Genomic DNA, 24,940 nt, shown 5'->3' with positions numbered 1-24,940 from the left:
CATAAATAATATTTCTTTGCATGGAAAAATATTGATTTGTCCTTCAGTATTAAATACAGAAAAAAGGTGTGCTCACCACCTGCTGGGGGCACAACCTGATCCAACAGCTTCATGCTGGTGCGCTTCCAAATCTTTTTAATTATTGCACGCAGCTCTTCATTTGCTTGCTCCAAGTTACCTGCCAGAAGAAACAGTAGCCCGAGAAGTAATTTTAAGACAAGTCTCTCAGAAACATCTTTGATTCTAGCAAACACAATTAAGCCTGTTCAAAAAAATGAAGGAAAAAAAACGTTTTGCTGGCTTTTATGACCTGCATAGCATGGTGTAAGAGACTGTATGTGGATAAAGCAGAAGGGCATGCATTTTATTTATTTATTTATTGGTGAATATACAAGATGTACATAATAATACAGTGGTACCTCTGGTTATGTACTTAATTCGTTTCAGCGGTCCGTTCTTAACCTGAAGCACCACTTTAGCTAATGGGGCCTCCTGCTGCCGCCACACTGCTGGAGCACGATTTCTGTTCTCATCCTGAAGCAAAGTTCTTAACCCGAGGTAATATTTCTAGGTTAGCGGAGTCTGTAACCTGAAGCGTATGTAACCTGAGGTACCACTGTATATGCAGTTATGTAACCATATATTGCAAAGCTTGCAGTATTAATTGCAAAAGCAAAGTTCACAGAACACAAGCACTGTTGCTTAAATCCACCTTAAAACATGGTAAAGAAACTCTATTTATCAATAAATACACATTTTGCTGTCTCCCTTATCTAATTGTTATCATATTAGTCAGTTTGACTGAGTAAGCCATATCTGATACCTTCAGACACCACTAATCAATGAAAGCAGGGTTGTCTTTTTCTACTGCTGCTATTGAAAGGTGAGTTACCATTTTCACATTTTCTCCTAGCATTTTGTAAATCCAAACAGAATAAAGAACAGGTCAAATGGAAGGTCAGTACCTATGATTTTATTGATTTCTACCATAACAGAGTCCAAACCGCTTAATGTTAGGGGAGGACAAAAAAAGATTATACAGGCAACACCACACTCGCGTGAGTTAAAGTCACATGTGACTGCACACACACACAGTTTTGGGCATCGAAAGGGGGCGGAACAGGCTGGAATGGGGTGGGGGCTGAATGCGGCAGGGAAATCCCCACTTGCGTACATCCTAGTAAGGAACCCCCAACTCCTTTCTTCAGATTGGGGATAGATTTGACTGAAATGGTGTAGTATTAAATACTACCTACTCACTGGACCATAAAGAAGGCTGATCGCCGAAGAATTTATGCTTTTGAATTATGGTGCTGGAGGAGACTCTTGAGAGTCCCATGGATTGCAGGAAGATCAAACCTATCCATTCTTAAGGAAATCAGCCCTGAGTGCTCACTGGAAGGACAGATCCTGAAGCTGAGGCTCCAAGACTTTGGCCACCTCATGAGAAGAGAAGACTCCCTGGAAAAGACCCTGATGTTGGGAAAGATGGAGGGCACAAGGAGAAGGGGACGACAGAGGACAAAATGTTTGGACAGTGTTCTCGAAGCTGCCAGCATGAGTTTGACCAAACTGCGGGAGACAGTGGAAGACAGGAGTGCCTGGCGTGCTCTGGTCCATGGGGTCACGAAGAGTCGGACACGACTAAACAACAACTCACTGACTTACAAATGTTCTCCCTTCTGGTTATTCCATGTTGCTTGATACAAATTACTACAGCCACCCAGCAGCGCTGATGTTAGCTTGTGCATTTTACAGTGGTGCCCCGCAAGACGAATGCCTCGCAAGACGAAAAACCCGCAAGACGAAAGGGTTTTTCGGTTTTTGCGACGCTTCGCTAGACGATTTTCCCTATGGGCTTGCATCGCAAGACGAAAGCCCATAGGGAAATCTCGGGGACCTTTTTTTAAATGCTGGCGGTGGGGAGCAAAGCCTTTTCCTCCCCTCCGGACTTCGGAAGAGGTCCAGGAAGGCCGGCGGGGGCGAAAGGCTTTGCTCCCCACCGCCAGCATTTTAAAAGCGGTCCGGGATAGCAGGGAAGCGCTTCCCGCTATCCCGGACGGCTTTTGAAGGCAGGCAGGGGGGGGCAAAGACTTTTGCCCCCCGCCCGCCTTGGGAAGAGGTCCTGGACCTCTTCCCAAGGCGGGCGGGGGGCAAAAGTCTTTGCCCCCCCTGCCTGCCTAACCGGGGGCTTTTAAATCGCCCCGGGACTGTCCGGGGCGATTTAAAAGCCCCCGGACGGCTTTTGAAGCCTCCCCCCGCCGCCCGGCTTCGGGGCATCGTTCCGATGCCGGGCGGTGGGGCAGGAACGCCTCCCCCCGAAGCCGGGCGGCCGGGCGGGAAAGCCTCCCCCCGCCGCCCGGCATCGGAACGATGTCCCGAAGCCCGGCGGCGGGGCGGGAAAGCCTCCCCCCGCCGCCCGGCATCGGAACGATGTCCCGAAGCCGGGCGGCCGGGCGGGAAAGCCTCCCCCCGCCGCCCGGCATCGGAACGATGTCCCGAAGCTGGGCGGCGGGGCGGGAAAGCCTTTGTCCCCCCTGCCTGCCTTCCCAGGGGCTTTTAAATCGGCCCGGACAGCGGAGAAGTCCTCCGCTGTCCCGGGTGATTTTAAAATGCCGCCTGCCAGAAGAGGTCGGGGGAAGGCGGTTTCCATAGGAACGCATTAATTGATTTTCAATGCATTCCTATGGAAAACCGTGCATCGCAAGACGAAAAACTCGCAAGACGAAGAGACTTGCGGAACGAATTAATTTCGTCTTGCGAGGCACCACTGTACCATAAAACAAATACTTTTGAGGAAACAATACATATGTGCTAAGGAATACTTCTCTCTCATTTCCCAGAAACTGAGAGAGGAGTATTCCTTAGCACATATGTATTGTTTCCTCAAAAGTATTTGTTTTTCTGGGAAATGATTTATAATGAATTGGGAAAAAAAATCAAAATGTCTTTTGTTAAAAAAAACAGAAGCTTTCTTAATAGGAATAATAGGGGCTGAACTACACAAAGAACAGAAGAGGATATTTATGTACGCCACAACAGCAGCCCAGATCCTGTTAGCTCAAAGATGGAAGGAAGAAATGATACCAACAAAAGAAGAATGGCAAATCAAACTTATGGACTATGCAGAGATGACAAAACTGACAGCAAAGCTCAGATACCATGATAATGAGAAGTTTAAAAAAGAGTGGGAAACATTTATTGTATATGTGCAAAAATATTATAAACAAGCTGAAACATTAACAGGCTTCAACTAAATTCTTGCAATTACCAGAAATCTGGATAATTAAGGATATAATAATGGGTTAAACATAGATATGGAAATGCAGAAGAATTTGGTGTATATAAAGAATCAGAAGTGGAAATGGAGGGAAGTAGCGAGATTTTAAGAATGTTGCAAGAGATAGTGTTGAAAGGATAAATGTATATATGGGGAAAGGGAGGAAAACCTGTTTTTGATGTTATTTGTGGAATTATCACTTATTGTGGAAAGAAGAAATCAATAAAAATTTATTTATCACCCCCCCCCCCAAAAAAGGAGTACTCCTCTCTCATTGGAAAGGTTGTGTGAAGACAATCTAGGGATTCTTAGAGTGAGAAATACAGGGGAAATAACCCTAGAAATAATACACCCCTGTATAATGATAAAGCCAGGTCTAACATAGTTATAATGTTGAATACAGATATATCCAGGAAGAAAAACTGTAGTGCAAATAAAGACTCCATTCAGCGGGAGGAAGTTTCAAGAGCAGCAAAAACACTAGCAATTAGGGTCAACTTGACCCTCTTCAAGTAAAACTCAAGGCTACTATTAACACATTTGTATAATGTGATTCTTATATAGCTAGAGATTTAAGGCTTTCATGTAACAACAATTGTAGCTATGGATGAACTTTAAATAGATCTAGATTGATGATAATAATACTTTATTATTTGTAACCCGCCCATCTGACTGGGTTGCCACAGCCACTCTGGGCAGCTTCCAGCAAATATAAAACCATAATAAAACATTATCACAGTCATAATGAAGTATGATGAATTAACTGTGTACTCAGTTCTAGTTTTCTGTATTATGAACTTAGCTTTACTACATCACTATATTAATCCTGAAAGTTAGTTGACAGCCACTTTGTAAATGTTAATTTGAACAGGGTAAAAGCAAAGTCATATTTGTCACATTTGACCCATGTATTCTGACATACTGACATGGATGTGCGAACAGCCTTCAGAAAAGTCATATATCTCTGACAGCCACAAAAGAATGGTGTTATAATAAGGTAATTTTGTACATGACTGCACACCTGCCTAAACTGAAGAATTAATTAATTTGTTATGAATTAAATTATAAGTCATTATAGGTGTAAAAACCATACCTTAAAAATGTCACTAAACTGCTTACCCCAGTCACTAGATGTCTGTCTAAATATAAATGGCACTTTGGTCTGTATTTGTCTTTAGTCCTGACTCCCGGTTCCTGACTCACTCCAGATTGCTGCTGTCCATGGCCCAGCCTTGATAGTATCCCACACAATCATACTGCACCTTAAGGGTCTTACCTTCTGTTTTGATCCTCAGTGCTGTTCTGACCAGTGCAAACAAAGTTGCATTAAACATGACAGTCCCATCACTATTTAGTGGCATATTCATGGACACAAGGCGCTATGAGGATTGAAAAAATAGAGAAAATATTATGCTGAATGAACTATATTTATTCATATGCTTTTCTCTTATCAGGTTCAAGATTAACTCAAATACTGCTATACCCCTCACCCCCAGGTTCTTTCTTTTTTGACTTTTGAATCTTCCTGGACAAACTTGCTATATTGCATCCAAAAGTGACCATTTCCAGATGTTTTCATGGAAAATGCTGCATTGTTGTCCAGCTACCAACAGACTAAATCAGAAGCTCTCAAACTTTCTATTCCAGGGTTCATGTGAGAGGGCTGTAAATTACTGAGGCTTACCAGTCACTAAAGGATAGAGGAGGCAGAGTTTGACAAGGGAGATATGTCTCTGTTAATTCTTCTCAACCTCTCAGCAGGTTTCGATACCATCGACCATGGTATCCTTCTGGAGCGACAGTCTGAACTGGGGGAGGGGTGTGTGGCACTGCTTTGCAGTGATTCCAGTCCTACCTGGGTGGTCATTCCTAGAGGGTATTGCTTGGGGAATGCTTTTCAGCCCTGTAGAACCTTCAATGTGGGGTTCCACAGGGCTCGGTCCTTACATGCTGCAGTCACCTCTCTCATCTTGCTCTCTGGCACATTGTCACACCCACATGGGCCTGTGCAGACACATGCAGGCAGCTGCTGAAGCTGACAGTAGTCGAACTAAAAAGTCTAGCCAGGAGATGGCTGCAGCACTGAGGCCTACCTAAAATTGGGCTCAGGGTTTGGGATTTATTTATTTACTACATTTATTTGCAATCTGAAAAATATGATACCAAAGGAAAGGGGTTGGAGGAGGAAGAAGATAAAGGTTGGTGTCCTTTATATTTCTGAAGGAGTGCCTCCTCCCATATCAAACTTTCTGTGTATTAAGATCATCAGAGGCCTTCTCTGTGTACTACCTTTAGGAGAAATACATTGTATATGTTCAAAACAGTGCCTTCTCTGTATTGGAACCCCCATTCCCCAAGGAAGGCATTTTAAATTGCTGTGGTTTTTAATTTTTTTATATACACTGCCCTGATACACATTTTTGGACAAAGGTGTGATATACTGTATTGGCCCGAATATAAGCCGCACATTTAAAATTGGGGGGAGAAAAAGAAAAAATACCCAAATATAAGCCGCTCCATTCTTCGCTACTCCTGGCTGCATACTGGGAGTGGGGGAGCCATGCTCTCTCCCTTCCCGACCTTGGGAAGCTTTTAATGTTTGATGTCTTACAGTATTTTAATATTTTTTTGGAAGTCGCCTAGAGTGGCTGGGGAGGCCCAGCCAGATGGGTGGGGTATACATAATAAAATTATTATTATTATTATTATTATTATTATTATTATTATTATTATCATCATTATGGGGTGGGTGCCGCTTTGCTGTGCTCCTGGCACTGTTTGCCCCACACTCCTGGCTGCATACCATAAGGTTGCGAATATAAGTGTAACTTTTCACAGTCAGAATTTGGGGGAAAAGTGAGGCTTATATTCAGGCCAATACGAGATATATTCTTAAAGCAAATCGACATCAGTTCACATTCCCTCCCCATAGTGGGTAGGTCTGATCAGAACACAGCAGCTAAGGGACATGTTGACATTAAATTGGAGAGGCAACATTATCCAAGTTTTGCCATATCCTAAACACCAGTTGCTATGAGAGCCATAGAATGCTTAGTAGGGACTAATGTCTGGATCTAGTGAGAGGTCTCAAACAGGGCTTTTTTTCATTCGGAACTCAGTTCCAGCACCTATCAGTTGGGTGCCATTGCCATAATAAGAGAACAAGGGAGGTGAGTTCTGGCACCTCTTTTTTCTAGAAAAACAGCACTGCAAACAAAGATTAGATTCTGTTAATGTGATCTCCTTTGTAAAAAGAAAGAAGTGTCATACCTTGCAAGCTACCCGGTGAGGACAGAGTTTCCCAAAACCCAGGGGAGGCTGTATCCGACGGAGCAGTGTCACCACATCTAGGTGTTTGATACGTCCTCTATAGGAGAAAGTGCAAAAGGGACTTGTCACTTAGTTAGGAATACAGGACCAGATTTAACTAACTCATTGTGCTAGTGAGAACCAGTGCAAGGACTCCTGCTAGTGCAGTGGGGCTTTTCTCCTCTCCTTGCCCCTGCACCTTCCCCTCATCTCCTCTAAGAGAGTTGAGAGAACCCCCAAAATAGCATGCAGGGGAAGGATTGGAGAAATTGTTGTGTCTGGCAGTCAGAAATGCATGTGCAGATGGAACAATCATCATAACATGACACTGAATTCCACCTACACTATATGAGTTTATCCGAGTCAAATACAATCCTGTGAGCCTGAGTGCCTTCATTGCTAAGGGCCCAAGTTGCATGCCAGTTCCCTACTACTGGTTTTTGAATAACCCAGACAATTTTTTTTAAAAGTATCTCAAATATGCTGTGCATTCTGTGTTGGGAATGAAATACTAAATCTGAGAATTGTTCATCTTGAGTTTTGAGAAGTTCATAATAAAGAATTGGGATCTCAGGCTCTCTGGCCTATTGCTTTGCCTTCCTGTATCACCTTATATTTTCAGGATATTTCCCAACTGTTTCAATATGTGTATAGCAAATTCTGTTGTTATTTTTATTCTGGAGCTAGGTCAAGCTGTAACAATTGAATTCTTTGCTGTGTCTGTTGCAAAGGAAACAGATACAGGCTTTGATTTAGGGCCTGTACCTTATGACGTTAATTTTAACAAAAACCAGGGCATTGCAACTAACTCTTGCTTTTAAGGTGCAGTGATGCAAAATGCATACAATAATATGCTTTTTTATTGATTTAGTAGGATCTTACAACAAAACATACTTAAATCAGTTATCTCTTAATTCATAAAAACCAATAAATTGTGCATCTGCCTCTTTCTAAGACTATAGCAGTGTAGTATACTCCCTCTGACTTTCTAAGGGACTTTATCCCATGATGTAGCAGCATGCACTATGACACTGAAAATAAACCTGCTTTCCTAGTCTAGTGAAACTAGGACTATAAATTCACTCCTGAAAAACTCACTTTCTCTAATTCAATAAAAGCCTCTATGGTGAGGGGTGGGCAATGTTGTGCCTTCCAAGTGTTGGTGATTCCAACTCATATCAGCCCAGCCAGCAAGGCCAATGGTCAGAGATGATGGGAGCTGGAGTTCAGCAACATTTGGAAGGCACCACATTGGCTACCCCTGCTTTACAGAATACCCTTTATAACGGAATAATGCATTTCAGGTTCTAAACACATTTAGTAAGAAAAACAAAAGAGAAGTTAACTAACACTAGAATGCAACTGTGCAAATATATGCAATTATAAGTACAAGACTTCCACCTGCATTCTGTATTCTTAAATAATCTGGCTATGTTTTGCTTATGCACTGTAAAGGGTAAAGGTAAAGGACTCCTGGACGGTTAAGTCTAGTCAAAGGCAACTATGGGGTTGTGACGCTCATCTCACTTCAGGCCAAGGGAGCTGGCGTTGGTCCACAAACAGCTTTCCAGGTCATGTGGCCAGCATGACTAAACTGCTTCTGGCACTACGGGACACCGTGACAGAAACCAGAGCGCACAGAAACGCTGTTTACCTTCCTGCCTCAGTGGTACCTATTTATCTACTTGCATTGGCATGTTTTGACCTGCTAGGTTGGCAGGAGCTGGGATAGAACTACGGGAGCTCACCCCATCGTGGGGATTCGAACCGCCAACCTTCTGATCAGCAAGCCCAACAGGCTCAGTGGTTTAGATGACAGCACCACCCGCATATGCACTGTAAAAGCAGTTCTGATCAGGTATACCTTCCTTATAACTGCTCTGTGGTGTTGGATATAGAGGTTGTCACTTTGGTCCAGATCTTTTGGGTTTTGAGTCCTCATGCTCCTAAATTCAGCTAAAAATAGTGGTCTTTTGTAAAACCTTTTTTACATTCTCAAACAAAAGGATGTTATTCAGCTACAGTTTCTGCACTCTAGAGCATTCTCCAAAATTACTTATGCTGCATTCTGGTCAACAATTTATTTTAAGTACTCTGTCTCTCCTACCTGTAATACAGAGGTTAATAATACAACTCATTTTACTGAGCTATTATAAGAACGACAATTAGATAATGCATGTGAAACACTTTCAACACTTGAAAATGCTTTACAAAAGTGTAGTTGCTGTTGTTACTTTTAGATATGCCACAATCATGGTTTTAGAATAATAAATTCAGTGGTGAATAGACAGAATTTAGGGCAACTATTCTCCTAAAAAATGTATCTGGAACATGGTCCTGGGACTTACTTGGCTTCAGGATCATATTCAGCCCAGATCCGTTTAAACTCATCCAGATGATGAGGACCCAGAATAGACCAATCCCGTGTTAAGTAATCAAAATTATCCATGATAACAGCTACAAAAAGGTTAATGATCTGCAAGGAAGATCAGAAACAACAATAATAGTCAGTATTTCATGCTAGAACATCCACAATTGAAGTTCCTTTCCATGCACAATTCAGAATTTGAGTTTTTGAAGAAGAAAACTCTGTAAAACATTTAACTGAAAAGACTTCATTGCTTTCTTTTGAAAAGAAACAAGTAGTAGGTGATGGAAAAGGCACCACTAGCTTGATTGAGTTTAAGGCAGCATCTTATGTATATAATCTATTATATAGTTACAAACCAGCATACTCTGTTTAATACAGCAAATACTAGTATGGATAAAATAAAGTAAAATAAAGTGGTAAGGAAGCAAAATTAAAGACCAAGTAATTTAAAAGAGAGATAAATGGTCTATGCAGACCCAGTAGGTAAGAATGACTGACATATTTTTGTAGTCTGTCATGCAAAATTTTGCATCCTATGTTTCCAAATTAAGTGCATGTTAATCACCAACACTCAGAAGCTGCTGACATATACTTACTAGGAAGGCACACAGCATGTAGAAACTGATGAAATAAAAGATAGCAAAGCTGCTCCCACAGGAATGGTCACCTTCAGTAGAGTTGTTTGATTCCAAGGATTCAGGGTCACACTTCTTATCTGGGAGGCATGCCAGCATGATTTCCTGCCAAGCTTCGCCAGTAGCACATCTATTGAAAAGGGGTTGATGGGAAGAAGGTAATTCGTCATTACCACTGAATAATCTAGAGCAGAGCTTTCCAAACTTTTCATGTTGGTGACACACTTTTTTAGACATGCACCATTTTGTGACACAATAATTCAGTTTTACTAGCAAACTGGAGGTTAACCTAACCCCTTTCCAGCCCTGGGAGGAGCACAGGGAGTATTCACGCGACACACCTACACACTGCAGACGACACACTATCATGTCACAACACACAGTTTGGAAAGCTCTGATCTAGAGATCAGCTAGTCATGTCATGTCTGCTCCACCACCTAATGGGAACTAACTATCCTGCAGCACAGTGTAACTCATGGTTCAAAAGCAGCCACAATGTTTGCAATATTGGACTGTCAACATATTCTTCAGTTAGCTAGTCATGGCAAAGAACTTTGAGCAGATGCATTTTAGAAGATATTGGATGTATCAGATCTTAACAATCATTGGACATTTATTGTTGGGCAGGGTATCAAATTGATTGGATCACAGCCCAAGTGTAAGGTGGCTTCTCTTAGACACAGTGACTAACTTCTCCATGATATAGTTGAACCAGGGAAACAAGTGTGAAACCCACCTGAAAAGCAGTAGTACTGCCTGGGGGAAGGTCTGAAAGTTGTTGTTCCGGTTTATGTCTGTGGTATCATTCAGGGCAATTTTACCAAACACCTAGTAGAAAAAAGGAGCTTGTAAGAATATACTTCATGCTAGCTATCACATTAATATTCTTATTTATTTTAAATAAATAAATAAATAAATAAATAAATAAATAAAATATGGATGCACCCTCCACATTTCAGATATTCAAACTCATTTGTTTCACATCTTTCCCCAGCAGTGTTAGAAACTAAGATAGCTAGATAATTTATTATGGTCGGAGACCAGCTTATAAAACATACTTGGGGGTACAATCCCAGAAGGAAAACAAATATTTAAAACAATGTACAACAATAAACTTAAAATTTATAAATGCGATAAGCGTATAGACACTTAAAACTTTAAGATAAGCTACCGCAGAGAGATAACCCAGAGTCACCCATAGAATCGAGTTTGGGGATTTTCTTAACGAACTAGTTTGGGTTGGGGGATAGTCTGTGCCTACAGATCTGTAAACAGAATCTCGCAACCATCCGGGTCATCTTATAATCTTTGCCTGACAAGAAAAGGTCAAATTTTTGCTTTTCCGGGAGGTCAGCGAGCCTCACCAGCAGGGGATCAATGGTCTCACTACGTGCCTCTTCATAAAAGGGACATCTAAAGAACAAGTGCTCTGGGCTTCCTATATCCCCACATGAACAGGCACAAAGTCTCTGATCATATGGGGCTTTTTAAAAGGATCCTTCCAGGACCGGCGAGGGCAGAGCCGAGCTGCTGGCAAGTGTAAAAGCCCTTCTTGCATTTTTGGATACGAGAAAGAAGAGATATGCTGCCGGTGCGGCTATATCTCTCTCGATTTCTCCAATTTTACAGTCAGGTTGCACCTTGAGCAGTCCTGTTGTCTCTCAGTGTCTATGATTCTTTGCCTGACCGTAGCTTTTGCCTGGCCCAACCCCAGACTTAGAAGGGCTTGAGGGGCAACACCCAGTTTCTGAAGGGTGTTCAGGACTGCTGTCTGCCAGCCTGACTGGAACTGGTCGCAGAGGATCAGTGGGGCTATTCCTTGGGAGAGCAGATTCAACGTCAGCCTACTAAGATATGAAAGTTAGGAGCTAAATGGCACCTTAAACCTAGGTTATGGACGCAACGCCGGAATGTCTAGGCAAACTTTTTAAATAACAATAATACAATGCTGAAAATTAATGAACTGCAGCTGAAATATTATGTTCATTTTTCACATGGTCTATTCCTTCCCCTGCCCACCCACCTAATATTCTTAAGATGGCCTCTTCTCCAGTCTCTTCTCTTCTCAGAGAGTAGCTGGAAGTAGGGAGGCAGAAAAATATTCTTCTTTTCTTTTACTCCGCAGTTTTAATCTGAAATCTTAGGTGCAGTACTGCGGCCAGAGCTCCGAAACTGCTCGCGCTCATGAAATCCCTTGTCACAAAATGCACCTAGAACAAGGGGAGTTTTGAACACTGTTCCCCAGTACTGTGTAGATATTTGATTGAACTCTATTTTTCCTTTTCTGTAACTGAATCTTTGAATTTTAAGGCCAACTCTAAAATTATTCAGAATTGTGTTAAATTCTAATCTGTTCTAAAGCTTCTGTAGCCCTTCAGTTTTTCTTTATCCATATAACTCAATGTGTGTTTTCCCTCAATTTACAAATGACATTAATACAAATATTTTTCAAAAATAAGTACAGAGGATTACAGTGGTTTAGTTACAAAATTTGAGCACAAGATTACACATTGTGTATGTAAAATTACAGGGTTATTCTGTTGGCCACATCACACACAATCCTTGGAGAGCTTAGGCAGGCTAGGAGAGATTTGCCAAGAAATCCTTTCCCTTCATTTGACAGCTATAAGTACTTTAGCTTCAGTATATAAGTGAAGAAGATGTCATGTAAAGATGAATTTACATTTAAATTTAAAGAACATTCTTCTGTTATTTAAGAACCAGTACAGAAATAATTAATTCTGTGACATATGCTTGAACCCAGCACTTTAGTTCAGTATCATGTTACAATTCATAGGGATCTTGCAATTCTCTGTATCTTGTGAGATATATTTTCCTTGTTGTTTTCATGTGCAAGTGCTGCAGAATCTGGTTGATTTCTGCACATGTGGTGGTTCTAGAAAATCCTGCTGTTAGGCTTAGTAAAGGTAAAGGGACCCCTGACGATTAGGTCCAGTCGCGGATGACTCTGGGGTTGCAGCGCTCATCTCGCTTTATTGGCCAAGGGAGCTTCCGGGTCATGTGGCCAGCATGACTAAGCCGCTTCTGGCGAACCAGAGCAGCGCATGGAAACGCCGTTTACCTTCCCACCGGAGGGGTACATATTTATCTACTTGCACTTTGAGGTGCTTTCGAACTGCTAGGTTGGCAGGAGCTGGGACCGAGCAACGGAAGCTCACCCCTTCGCGGGAATTTGAACTGCCGACCTTCTGATCGGCAAGTTCTAGAATCTGTAGTTTAACCCACAGCGCCACCCGTGTCCCTTGCTGGTAGGCTTAGGTGCTGCAATATCCTTCTGAGCATCATGCTTTTTAAAGAGAAAGAAATACAGGAATGTTCTAAAAAAAATAGCATGAGAGGCAGAAAATTGCTTTTAAAATGAAGTTATTCTAAGTTAGTTGCCTTAGGAGTACTCTGAAATGCTCTAGGCTCAGACTCCCTCAGGCTCAGACTCACTATTTTAGTAATGACAGTTGCAGCTGCTCTGAGGGGGTGTTGGGAGTTACCGTTGCAGGAGGACAGATTAAATACTCTGAGGCAGGCCATATTTTTCATCTCAGGAAAGAAGAGTATGAGGCAATGTTTCCATGAGATATTTCATTTGTTCTTTTAAGCTCTTCATATAACAGACTAAATAAGGGGCAATGGTTAGGCTAAAATCAGCATTTCATCTTACTCATTAGCAAAGTACAGTATGTAGAAGTGATTGCAATGCAGAAGACGACAGAAAAGAAGATTCCTCCTCTAAGCACACTTGTTGAACCTTCAGCTGGGCAGCGTCATCCATCATAATCAATTTGTGTTTTTCCACTTGGTCACATAAGTTGGTGAAGCTTAAGCATTGTGATGCTTAGTATCAGAAGAGACAGCTAAGATAGATTCTTTCTTTCTTTCCTTAAATAGGAAAGTCTCATGTCACTGTCAGTTCTGGTGCATCCAAACTGATGACTCAATAGTAATGTCTCAAGGGCATTTTTTTAAAAAAAGGGAACTCTTGCATCAAGTGGATTCAAACAACTCTCACCAGGCTTTTTCACTGCAAGGGATTTGGCAAAACCCTTCATGCCCATCAAGAGTTGAGTAGCTGAGGAAATGGGACTTTGCAGAGTTGAGGAGGATATAATTATTGTCTTCCAAAGCAACTACACTATTCCAAACTCAAAAATGGAAAGCAAAAGGGGTTTAAAGACACTCTCAAGGCAAATCTAAACAAATGTAGTATAAGTACTGATAACTGGGCCTGCGAGCGCTCCAACTGGAGAACAGCCTTTACCAAAGGTGTCATGGACTTTGAAGAAGCACGAACTCGGGGCGAAAAGGAGAAAGGAACTAAGAGGAAGGCACATGCGACAAACCTTCACTGTGATCAACTCCTGTCCAGAAACCTATGTCCCCACTGTGGAAGGACATGTGGATCCAGAATTGGCCTCCACAGTCACATACAGGCTCACTGTTAAGACAGTGTTCGTGGAAGACAATCTTACTCGGCTACGAGTGATCGCCAAAGAGAAGAGACACAATAAAAAATACTTAGCACCTAATATTTATTAATTATTTATTAAAATATGAATGTGAGTTAGAATTGCTTGAACCTTTTCTAATTATTTCTTCATTATGGCAAATTCAAAATATAGATTAAGGCAAGAACTTTGTTTGTGACAAAGATACACATTTTAATGCAGATATATCTCCTTTTACAGAAATATTGGTTTTGCAATATAATAAGATCAATTAGATTGTTAAAATCTTGAATGAGGCAAAGTGTCCCAACACTCATCTGGGATAATTAAATATTGTGTACAAATGAGTTGCATTTCTGCCTTGTCATAGATTAAAAGGAAGCTCTGTGGGTTCTGTCTCTATTACATTAGCAACTATATTATACTATGACCAAGACAGGAGTATGTTTAATCTGCATGGAGGAAGATGAGTTGCAATAAACAATGCTGTTGGGAGAGTTGCAAACCCAGGGGTAGTTTAGCTCCCACCTCAGTTCCGCCCCTGAGTACACACTTTTTATTCCCTCCCCCCCCCCATGTAAGTGAACGGCAGCTATCCATGCATATGGGTGGAATTAAGATATTGTGTTTGACAGACTATGGTGTGGTGTGGGCAAAATCCACCCACCACCACTGACACTGACAGATTAACACTGCCAGGTACACCACATTGTAGCAGAAGGAAAAAGTGTGTTTCTAAAGCTTCACTTCTTCTCTGCAACATACACGCATACCAAGAACTTGATTTCATGTTACTACCACTTCTCCATATTGAACCAAGGATTTTCTGGTCCAGTACACTTTGTGGATTTGGCTCTCCACCCCCACTGGAAAAGAAGGCACACATATGTATAAAATTTGCTTTGTGTGTATGTGAGTTTCATACACAATTTTGTGCCCTCTTTTGTGGGTGGGGTGGAAGGCCCAATAATAAATCAGTAGCTATCCACAAGTTGTAGGGTGTCTGACTGACAAAATGCTATCAGGCGAAGCTTTTCCTATAATTGTAACCTATTGAATTTCTACCTGCTACACAGCTGTTGAAGTCACAGGTGGCATGCTCTTCCCCAATGCCAGCCCCAAATTATGACACAAACTGAAGTTCCACGAGTTGTAAACCAATTGTGTCAATGTAGCTCTTTCATCAATTGATTTTAGACTGGCAGTGCAAAACCAGATGGTGAAGGGTGATAGCTAAATCTGCCCTTACATGCAGAAGCAGAGGCATTACTTAGGGGTTGGCAAAAGCAGCCTCTCCTGGGGGTGCAAAAGCACCTGTTTTGCCCACAGAAGGAATCCTCAGAGATCTCCAGAAGGAAAAGCTGCAGCTGCTGTTGCAGGAGGGAGCAGAAAGGGATCCTTGGAGCGGCTTCCAGGCAGAAAGCAATATCCAGCCACAAGGAAGCATGTTTCTCCTGTCCAAGCGATCTCACCAGCTTCTCAGATTCTTTTCTGGGTGGGTTGTCAATACAGCTCCTGGCCAAGAGCACAAAGGACCTAGGTATCCTATGTTCAGACGGTCCCAGGTTCACTCCCCAGCATCTCCAGGTAGGGCTGGGAAGGTCTCCTTCCTGAAACCTTACAGAGTAGCTGCCAGTTACTGTAGGCAATATGGAGCTATGTGGCCCAATAGTCTGACCTGGTGTAAGGCAGACTCCTATGTTCTTATGATATTTCAGATAAGGCTGCTGGTCAAAAGAGATGTAAGATTTACTGCAACTACGATTCATATGCCAATGTTTAGATAAATTTTAGATTAAACTGCTAAAAAGCAGGTACTATATTCTAAGAGCATTTGGTGTGGTTTTTCACCTGTACTTCAAAGCAACTGTAGCAATCTTCTCAACACAGGTCAAAGTCATCCTTTTACAGGGGTTTTGAGCAAAAAGCATTTGATCCTTTGACGTGACTATATTCATTTAAGTATTTATATTAGCTGGGAAAGCAATTAATCTTCTCTAATGTTGCCCCACCCATGGTGAACAACCTCTGTAAAAAATTAATAAATAAAATGAAGAAAGCAGCAGGGGCTTGTTCCTCGTTCCTTGACCATACATTTCCAGACCCCCAAACAACTTCAAAATGAACGAGGAAGCCCCTTCTCCGTTGCCTCCACCAAATTGTTTGAACTGAAATAACAAATATGAACATTAAAGTCCTATTGGCACATCTATTTCAAGATACAGTTTTTGATGCTACTCTATTTTTGTGCACCTTGTCAAAATCTTTGGGTCAATCGAATCATTTTCCTACAAGTGTTTGTTGACTTCCATATATACTTTTGTATGTGAAAACACTAGTTTTAGGAAATCACCTACCTGCATCCCGATCACAGCATAGATAAAAAACAGCATCACTATTAAAAGAGCCACATAGGGAAGAGCCTGGAGGGGAAAAAACCCAAAATAGATCATGGTGTGCCACTTAATAAGACAGTTTGACTTGCTGAAGAAAGGGGTACTTCAGCAAGCCCCTATATGTTATTACAACAGCCTGAAGGGGTGAGACAGAAGGCAAAAGTGGCTTTGCCTATTCATTGTGCAGCAAAGCACATGAAAATGCATTTATACTTGCTGTTTCCCTCACATGTTGTCACATTCCAAATGGAAATTCATATATCCCTTGGAGACCTACCATGTTGAAATGGTTGGAATGTTGAACAAGGATTGGGGAAACAGGTTCAAATTGCTGCCCAGCCATGACATTCACTGGATAATCTTGGGTCTCATATCTCTCATACTAGCTTACCTCAAAATATTGTTGTTAGGACAGACTTTCACCGCTGAATAAGTCTCTGCCTTAGGTGTGCCTAGTTGGTTATTGTTTTTGAGCTTATCTGAGGTTATTTTCCATGTTGTTTTCAACAATATTTATTTGTTTGAATGGAATTTTGTATATCACCTTGAGATATGTGTGTGGAAGACAAATAATAACAATAAATGTGCGTGTTGTGGGGGGGGGGGCGGGAATGACCATGTAGAGTACCTTAAAGTCTTTGGAGGAATGGCAGGCTATAAATGTTAAGCAACAGCAGCAGCAATAGTCGTCCACCCCATCCCTGAAGCTGTACAAGTAGCAAGTCATATAAGGCAGAAAGTGGAAACATGGATGCACTTGTGCATCTAATTTTTTTCAATGCATGTACAGTATTATGCAAAATCACTGCAAGAACAACTAATTGTTGTAATGTGTCGGTTTTTCCACTAGGTGCCTCTACTGATCCATCTTTGACTTCGCCTGATCTTTGACTAAACTTGCTATCAACACACAGAACCATAATTATATTGTCAGTAAGTCTTGCACTGCACATTCATTTTTCTGAAATTATTATTAATATTTGTGTCAGAAAAAATGTGTGAAGTGGGTCTTGCTTTCAGCAAACATTATCTGTAGTATTGCAGTTGAACATAAGCAAACATTGGCTAATGCCCAGTATTTCCTTTTATCTTGGGTATAGTAAATACGTTACCATCATCTCCATGCAAGCAGGTGTATAATGTATCTTGTGGATTATTTTTTTTTAAAGTTACATTTTTCTGTGCAATAACCAATATACGACAACATCTATCAGCATAAACTACTCTTCCCTACTTTAAAATTAAGTATTTCTGCCACTGCTTTTATAAGCTTCATAAGTAATTTATTCCATGTATTGTTTCCTGTTTGTTAGTGGAAGTTGGGGTGAATGTTTTTAAATTATAATATGGAGAAATATGGTGATAAAGCATTTTTGAAACAAGGTCATTCATTACTTTTTTATGCAACTATGAGGAAAATAGGGTGTCTTAATTCATCTAATAAGTACCGTAATGACGTTGGGTTTCAATGAATATTGTTGTTCTTATATTTAGTAACTATTTAGCACTGTCAACATGTATGTTCCTGTGCAGAGTAGAATTTTGTTAGACTTCGTGGACATCTTTTTGAAACAGTGGAAATCAGTGGAAATTGCTGAAATCACAATGACAATGGAATTCATTCCTTTTTGGGATCCATTTGCAGTGTACATATTTTGTAAATTTCCATTTTCTGTCATTTATTGACTCCAAAAAATTAACACTCTTGTTATGTTTGTCTGAATAACCTCTAAGCACGCAATTCTTGCTCTTGTTGACAACTGACTTTCTACTTGTTTATGATACTGTCCATATGGGTAAATTATAAAGCATCATGGAAGACAGAACTAAGAACCAAACAGTGACTCAGTGAGAGGCACAGCGTTAATAAAGATGTGAAGGGAATGAGAGATGGAGCAATTTGTTGTGCTGAGAAATATAACTGATATTGACAGACTACAGAAGGACAGAGCTATGTCCTTTGCTTGGGGCCTGTTTTTAAAGTTCTGTCAGGAAACTCCTTGGCTGTAAACTTGCTGATAATAATTTTTTAAAATGCATTTTTTTAAAATGGTGCTTGTTGACACCCATGGGTTATTTCTGCTTAGCTCATGGGGCTCGTCAGCCCGAAAGGTAGCCCATCTAAGAGAAGGAAAACTGATCCTAAACCTCCACTGCCTTGAGGCTTTTATTTATTTGTGAGAAAGGCTTCGGGAGTAAACCCTGATGAAAAATCCATACCTGAGCCTTGAGGGACATCTTTGGGGGAAGAAAAGGCTAAGGAGTAAACCCTACAGACAAATCCAGAGTGGAAACACTAAGATGGTAGGATGGAGTCTTGTACACTTGCTTCTAGCAGCTCCTGCAGCCAAGCTGATGCCAAATGTACTGCTCTGCTTTCCTTTGGATCACATCAGCAAGGCCGGGGGGGGGGGTGTCTTATAATCTTGGCAGCCCAGGACCTCTATATATACTGCACAGGCCTGTGCCCTGGGGAGTTAATTTTGATGCTGCTAACACAGCAAAAACAATGCAGGAGGCAGCAGTTATAAGTTGCTGGTCTCTGCGGCCACAGCAGGCACTGTGATTCTCCCCTCGGAGGCACACTCCATTGTCTCTCGAGACAGACAGATGCCAACAACAAATTGTGTGAGCTCACATTGTCTTGTGACCATTGCCATGGATTTAGTACTGGTGTCTGTTATTAAGATACATCAGCTTATGCCCAAAGCATGAATAGGGGTTGGAACTGTTGCCATTACTGGACAAAGCCAAATTTCTGGTTGTGACCACAGATGCATAAATCATCAGTGCAAAAAGATAGTGCTTGTTCGCAGGCTGACCTGATGGGACAAAGTATAACACCGTACTTTTAATATAAAATTAAAAAAAATACAAACTAGGGCTGTGAACTACCTTGGGAAAATATGACTATATCAATCATTTTGCCTTAGCATGTTTATCAGAGGAGGATCCAACAATCCCAATTCAATGTCCAGTATTAACTTAAAACTCAGCATTGAGGAAAGAAGGTCTTGTGGCACCTTAGCCACTAATAAATATATTATGCCATAATAAATGTGTTAACTTTAAAGATGTGACAAGACTTGGGTGTTTTTCTTGCAACACACTAATATGGTTACCCCTCTGGAAACTGCACTAAGGGGAGTTTATGAAACATAAAAATCAGCTAGTTTACTAAACAATTCCACACCTCCACATGGTTTACAGATCTGGGTTTAGATTTTGAAATCCTTTACCTCATCCTGCCTCATCACATTCACCCTAATGCTGGGAGACCTGTGACTGGAAAAAACTATCCATTCAGGGATCATTGCTGATCTATATAAAAATGTGCAATGTAGAGGTGGCAAACACATCAGTATTGTCCCAAGGCAAAGGCATAGAAGAAGAAATAAAGAATTACCTGGAAGGACTTGATGAAGGTCCATAGCAGTGTGCGGATGCCCTCGCCTCGGCTCAAGAGCTTCACCAGACGCATCACGCGGAAGAGTCGGAAAAAGGTGATTGAGATGCGAGAGTTTTCCTCTGCGTTCTGGAACCCATTGGCACAGAGGGCAGTAGTTACAACAGAAGATGAGGAACACAGACCCTGGGCCACAGAAAATGCTACTTCACAGGAAGAGCTCACTGCACTGTTCCCCTGCCTTATAGACCTCTAATCTTTCACTAGTCCCAGAAGTTCAGACAGATGAATGCAGATATATAATCTGTCTTCTAGGACCAAATTGTTAGCCTATTTTTTTCTTCCTCATTCCTCAACAGTTCCCCATGGTTCTTCAGTGGCATTATCCAAAATCTCTCTCTCACACCCCAATTTTAACAATAAATATTTTTCAAGGGCCTTGCTGGTAGTGTAAGGCATAGTTTCTGCTATTCCTTTGGTTGAGAAATCATAACCTGTGAGACAAGAAAGCTATTTTGTTTTGGATTTGTATGGATTGAGAAACTGCCCCATATGTAATCTGATCAACAGGTGTAACTGGCAAGACCTCCATTTTGCTCACAACTTCCTGCTGCTTGGTCTTGGTGACAAGCAGGAGGAAATGGAAACAAAGTACTTCATGCCACAGGCAATAAGTATTACTCAGCACAGGAGGATACTACAGAAACTGTCTCCTTATGTCCTGCTTGCTGTCCAGACTGCTCCAGTCTGCTACTTTGATGATCTAGCTTGAATATATAACCAACCCGCCTTGTGGTGCATGCCCTGTGGCTCTCCTGAGCACTCATGTTCAACCTATGTTCAATTTTCTCACTGATTTAAATGGGTGCATACACAGCCATGGCCTTTGCTCCTCATTAGTGTTCTGTTCCACTTGGCCAGAAGAAAGAAAAATGGCTATCTGAAGACCACCTGGTCTTGTGGGAACATTCTTTGGCCAGCATACAGAGATGCGTCTTCAGGTTTCTGCAAGGACTTTTTCATGCTCACTGAAGGATATTTATGAAGCTTGGAGCTGAGCATGCAGTTAACGGAAACCTAATTGCTACGGCCCAGCCGGCACAACATCTGCAGAACAGTGTGCTTTACTTTGCTTCCCTTGTGACAGACCCCATGGAAGTAGTAGGAGAAGAAAGCAGCCCACCAAAAAAGGAGGTAGCTGATCAGTCTTCAGTTGTAAGCAACAGCAAAATAGCAAGATGCAGACAGTGCTAAGTTGAGATGAGGGGTTTAATGGTCAATTCTGATGAAATTTATATTCCTTGAAGAAATACTCATGAGAGCAGATGCATGAATTATACTGGAAAGCAATATAATATCCACATGTGTTTTCCCATGAATTTTCTCCTCTGCAGGAAAAATGTTAACCTTAAAGATGCCAAGGTTTACTGAAACTTTACCCAATATATACTTAATTCATGTTATTTGAGGAACAACAGCAATTCCAAAGTTTCCTTCTGAATGGGGAATCCCTTTCAAATAGGCCTGCAAAACCAAGCTAAGCTAGAATGATTTCTTCAGGATCTGATGATCTTCCCACTTCTTGATTTTTTTAAAAAATAGCTTTGTACTACATGCTCACTGTTCTCACTGTTCTCAGTTATATTTCTCATGACCCCTAGGTATTTCCCATAGCCTGTGCCTTGCTCTGATAAAGCAGTTATTTAGCCTGACTGCTACTGTTTAACAGTCCCTAGAGTTTAAATTAGATATCCCCCCCCCTAACTGGCCTTTTCTGTTCTCACAGCTCCTGCCTTATCCCTCAGTATTCATCTCCCCCACCCAATTCCCCAAGGGGAATGTGACTAGCTTGAACATTCCTTGTTCTGCACTTATGTTATGCCAAGGCAAGAGTTTCCTGAACAAGTGGGATCAACTAGTTTGCCTTGGCTTTTGTGAGAAGACTCCCTGCCAGGCAGACTGCTGGTGGGTGTGGTGGGAAACGAAGCTCCCAAATCATGCTAAGTAGAACAACAAAGGGTTGTTTCCTTTAGTGCCCTAAGAAACTCTTCTGCTCTTCTACTAGATGTGCTTGTGGAAGCACAGCCTGATGCTGTGGGAGGAAATAACATTTCCCCTTCTGAGTACATATTGTGCCCACATTCTCTTCCACTGCTGCAGAGCGAAGAATTTGATGCCAAATAATGAAGAAGTACATAACCAGGAAACAGTGCAGATCACCCCCCAAAAACACACACACCCCAATCTGATCTTACTCACCACTGTGTATACCAGGAGAGAACAGACCCCTTTGATTTCCTGTTAAGAGCTCAAAATTAGCACTTTTGGTGTGTGTGTGTGTGTGTGTGTGTGTGTGTGTGTGTACACCCACACCCAAGACATAGAACAAAGTTCTCTCTTTGAATAATTTAGTTTACATAAAATACCTGCAACCTTTTCTATTAAAATAAGGTATTGTTAAGATGCTATAACCATAATTCATGCTTTACTGTCAAGTCCATTTGGCCTTGACAGCATTTGTTTTCAGTAGGCTTGTGGCCTGCATAACAGTAGTTAGTTTTGACACTTTCTAGAGTTGATTCTGCATGAAAACACTTCTGTTACAGCCAGTGGGAGAGGGGAATATTTGTTGTTCAAGGGCAGACAATTCAGCTGAGATTCCAAGGGGGTGCCCTAAACAACACTGTTGGCTTGTTTTGCTCAACATATTCTACTTGCAGAATTAAGAAAATAGAGGCCAAGGGGAAAGACTCTGTATTTGTGGAGTAAACCCAATGAGCATTATGAAATTTGGACTGAGAGAAGGAAGGAATTCCATTATTTCTTAAGAGTTACCAATCCCTTCCTCAAAGTCCCATTATTCCCAGCTTCACCAAGAAGTGAGGAAATTTATGCCAATGGGGTGCGGGTGGTGCTGTGGGTTAAACCACAGAGCCTAGGGCTTGCCAATCAGAAGGTTGGCGGTTCGAATCCCTGCAACAGGATGAGCTCCCGTTGCTTGGTCCCTGCTCCTGCCAGCCTAGCAGTTCGAAAGCACGAACTGCGAGTAGATAAATAGGTACTGCTCCGGCGGGAAGGTAAACGGCGTTTCCGTGGATAGCAGGAACAGGGCTACATGACAGGAGCTAGAGGGTTGTTGCTGAATGACTTCAAGCCTGGATAGGTTAGATGCTTGAAGAATGTTATCAGGCACTCAGGACTGGACTCTTGCACAGTGCCTTTCTCTTTGCCACACCTTATTCTATTTGTGCTATTTGTTCATTGTATAGGTAATTTTCACACACAAAAATAACAATGTGGAACTTGTTCATAGTTTCAATTCATTTTGCAAATCAATTCCATTGCATCAAAGAGCTCATGACTTAACAAACAGAAAATCTGAAAAGGATTCTAATTCTCTCTTGGTAATTATTCATTAGAACGTAGGACAACAGTTAACTTGACTAAAGGAAAGCTCAAAGATGCCCAATAAATACACATCATGTGCAGCATAAACAACAGCTCATGTGAACACCAGACTCAACAAACAGAAACACAACATGGTGGCTTCATGCAGAGATAACTAGGCTAAGCTTTGAGACAGAAACCTAGATGGTCAGGGTAGAGAGAATAGGGTGTGTATTAGGAGATTAAGAAGTGTGTCACAGAAGCAGCTGGGGAGGGGGGCAGGGTTCTGTTAGATCTTACCATAGAGGAAGAGCATTGGGTATGTTCAGCTGGCTTTAAAGAAAGGCAGACAGAGATAAACTGTAATAAGTCTCCAGCGAAGAGGCCCAATAGGCTATGTCTTGGATAACACAGGAATAACAGAACACCACAGCAATGGAGGAGAGTAATGGGGAGGGGGAGATAGGACGGCACAATAGAGAGACTATGCTGATTTTCTAGAATGTAATGGATCCAATTCAACCTGGGTGAAGGAAATTATGCCCCCCCCACTGCCAATGCAACAAAATGCACTTTCATACCAAATGTATGGAGGGTATGAATCTGCATCAGTTGGCTTATAGACCAATAGAAAAAAAAAGTTGTGATCTACTGAGAAGAGGTCTGGTAGCTTCAGACTGCAAGTCTGGAATTATTTACTTGGAATAGTTCAGTAATATAAATAATACTACTCTAGAGTAAGTGGCACCATTTTTCTCCTCAGTATCCCACAGCTAGGATTGCAACTTTTAAAATTATTCTTTATTACTCAGTTCATATTCAGTACTGGTATTTCCAGTACTAAAAAGAGTTGGTTAACATCTTAAACCATGCTGCAACAAGAAAGTATACATTTAAACAGACTTTTAGGGAAACAATGGAAATGTCTTAAACAGACAGGCCAGTGACCAGCCAAGGGTAGAATTGCTTCTACTCTGTCTTTTAGGCACTCCCATGGCCTCAGCCAGGTCTTTTCTGAACTAGTACTTATTAAATATTTAATTTGAGACACTAGGAATGGAACCTGAAGTTCTATGCATGCTGTTGAGTCTGGTTCTGCTTCAGAAACACAGAGACAGAAATTTAACCAGATGTTTTTATAAGTCTGGCTGTACCACGAGTCAATCCTTTGCATGCTTTAACCAAATGCTAAAACTGAAAGTAGACATTTATATATAGCAGCTGTTTTCTGCTGATGGAATGCTAATCCAATGCAGATACAGGGTGGTAAAAAAACAAATTAATTTTATCATACTACTTCCTGACCAGATCTCCATCAGCTCAATACTGGCTACTGACATTAACCAAGTAGTGAATTGCAGGGAAGCCACAAATGACATTTATGGCATCTGGTTTGTGGCTGATATGATCCATGTTTCAGCCACACTTGCAAAAGCACTATTCCAAATCCATTTTCCCTCAATTGCACTACAGCATATGCCATGCAAGGGCATTGGCTCTTGTGTTACTGCTGACTACATTCTGGAATTCTTACAGGCTGTTCATGCTATAAGGAAAACTCAAAGACTATTTCACACGTTTGCATTGTGTACTATTTTAAACAGACATTGCATTTATGGTTAAAGCATACACCATACAAGTAAATTATTTCTACTTTTTTGAAAAGGGGAGGGGATGTGCTGAACTTTGAAAAAAT

General features: G+C 41.4%; 1 protein-coding gene and 1 long non-coding RNA gene across 44 annotated transcripts in view; one reads left to right on the top strand and one right to left on the bottom strand.

Annotated features, from left to right (window-relative positions):
- CACNA1C (calcium voltage-gated channel subunit alpha1 C) overlaps nucleotides 1–24,940 on the bottom strand; it is a gene marked incomplete at its 5' end in the record, with an annotated part of 525,599 nt that overhangs the window by 22,570 nt on the left and 478,089 nt on the right. For 27 of the 32 annotated variants that reach the window (XM_081926667.1, XM_081926694.1, XM_081926689.1 and 24 more), the window contains 9 exons: nucleotides 77–178; nucleotides 4,557–4,659; nucleotides 6,551–6,647; nucleotides 8,938–9,065; nucleotides 9,557–9,725; nucleotides 10,332–10,423; nucleotides 16,413–16,478; nucleotides 19,858–19,986; nucleotides 23,545–23,577. In XM_081926667.1, coding sequence (XP_081782793.1) covers nucleotides 77–178; nucleotides 4,557–4,659; nucleotides 6,551–6,647; nucleotides 8,938–9,065; nucleotides 9,557–9,725; nucleotides 10,332–10,423; nucleotides 16,413–16,478; nucleotides 19,858–19,986; nucleotides 23,545–23,577 — 919 coding nt within the window. The remainder of the gene's footprint in view (nucleotides 1–76; nucleotides 179–4,556; nucleotides 4,660–6,550; nucleotides 6,648–8,937; nucleotides 9,066–9,556; nucleotides 9,726–10,331; nucleotides 10,424–16,412; nucleotides 16,479–19,857; nucleotides 19,987–23,544; nucleotides 23,578–24,940) is intronic. The other 5 variants (XM_081926693.1, XM_081926672.1, XM_081926671.1 and 2 more) reach the window with 1 other exon arrangement.
- Nucleotides 1–24,940, top strand: part of LOC309378848 — a 118,642-nt gene that overhangs the window by 32,659 nt on the left and 61,043 nt on the right. For 2 of the 12 annotated variants that reach the window (XR_014172191.1, XR_014172192.1), the window contains one exon: nucleotides 17,302–19,528. The exons of the other annotated variants lie outside the window; for them this stretch is intronic. This is a non-coding gene — a long non-coding RNA (uncharacterized lncRNA). Of the gene's footprint in view, nucleotides 1–17,301; nucleotides 19,529–24,940 lie in introns of those variants that run through there. 12 annotated transcript variants of the gene reach the window in all.

Source organism: Podarcis melisellensis (assembly GCF_964234715.1).
Source record: "Podarcis melisellensis genome assembly, chromosome: 10".
NCBI lineage: Eukaryota > Metazoa > Chordata > Lepidosauria > Squamata > Lacertidae > Podarcis > Podarcis melisellensis.
The sequence above is the reverse complement of the archived record's forward strand: the minus strand, read 5'-3'. Positions and strand labels throughout refer to the sequence as shown.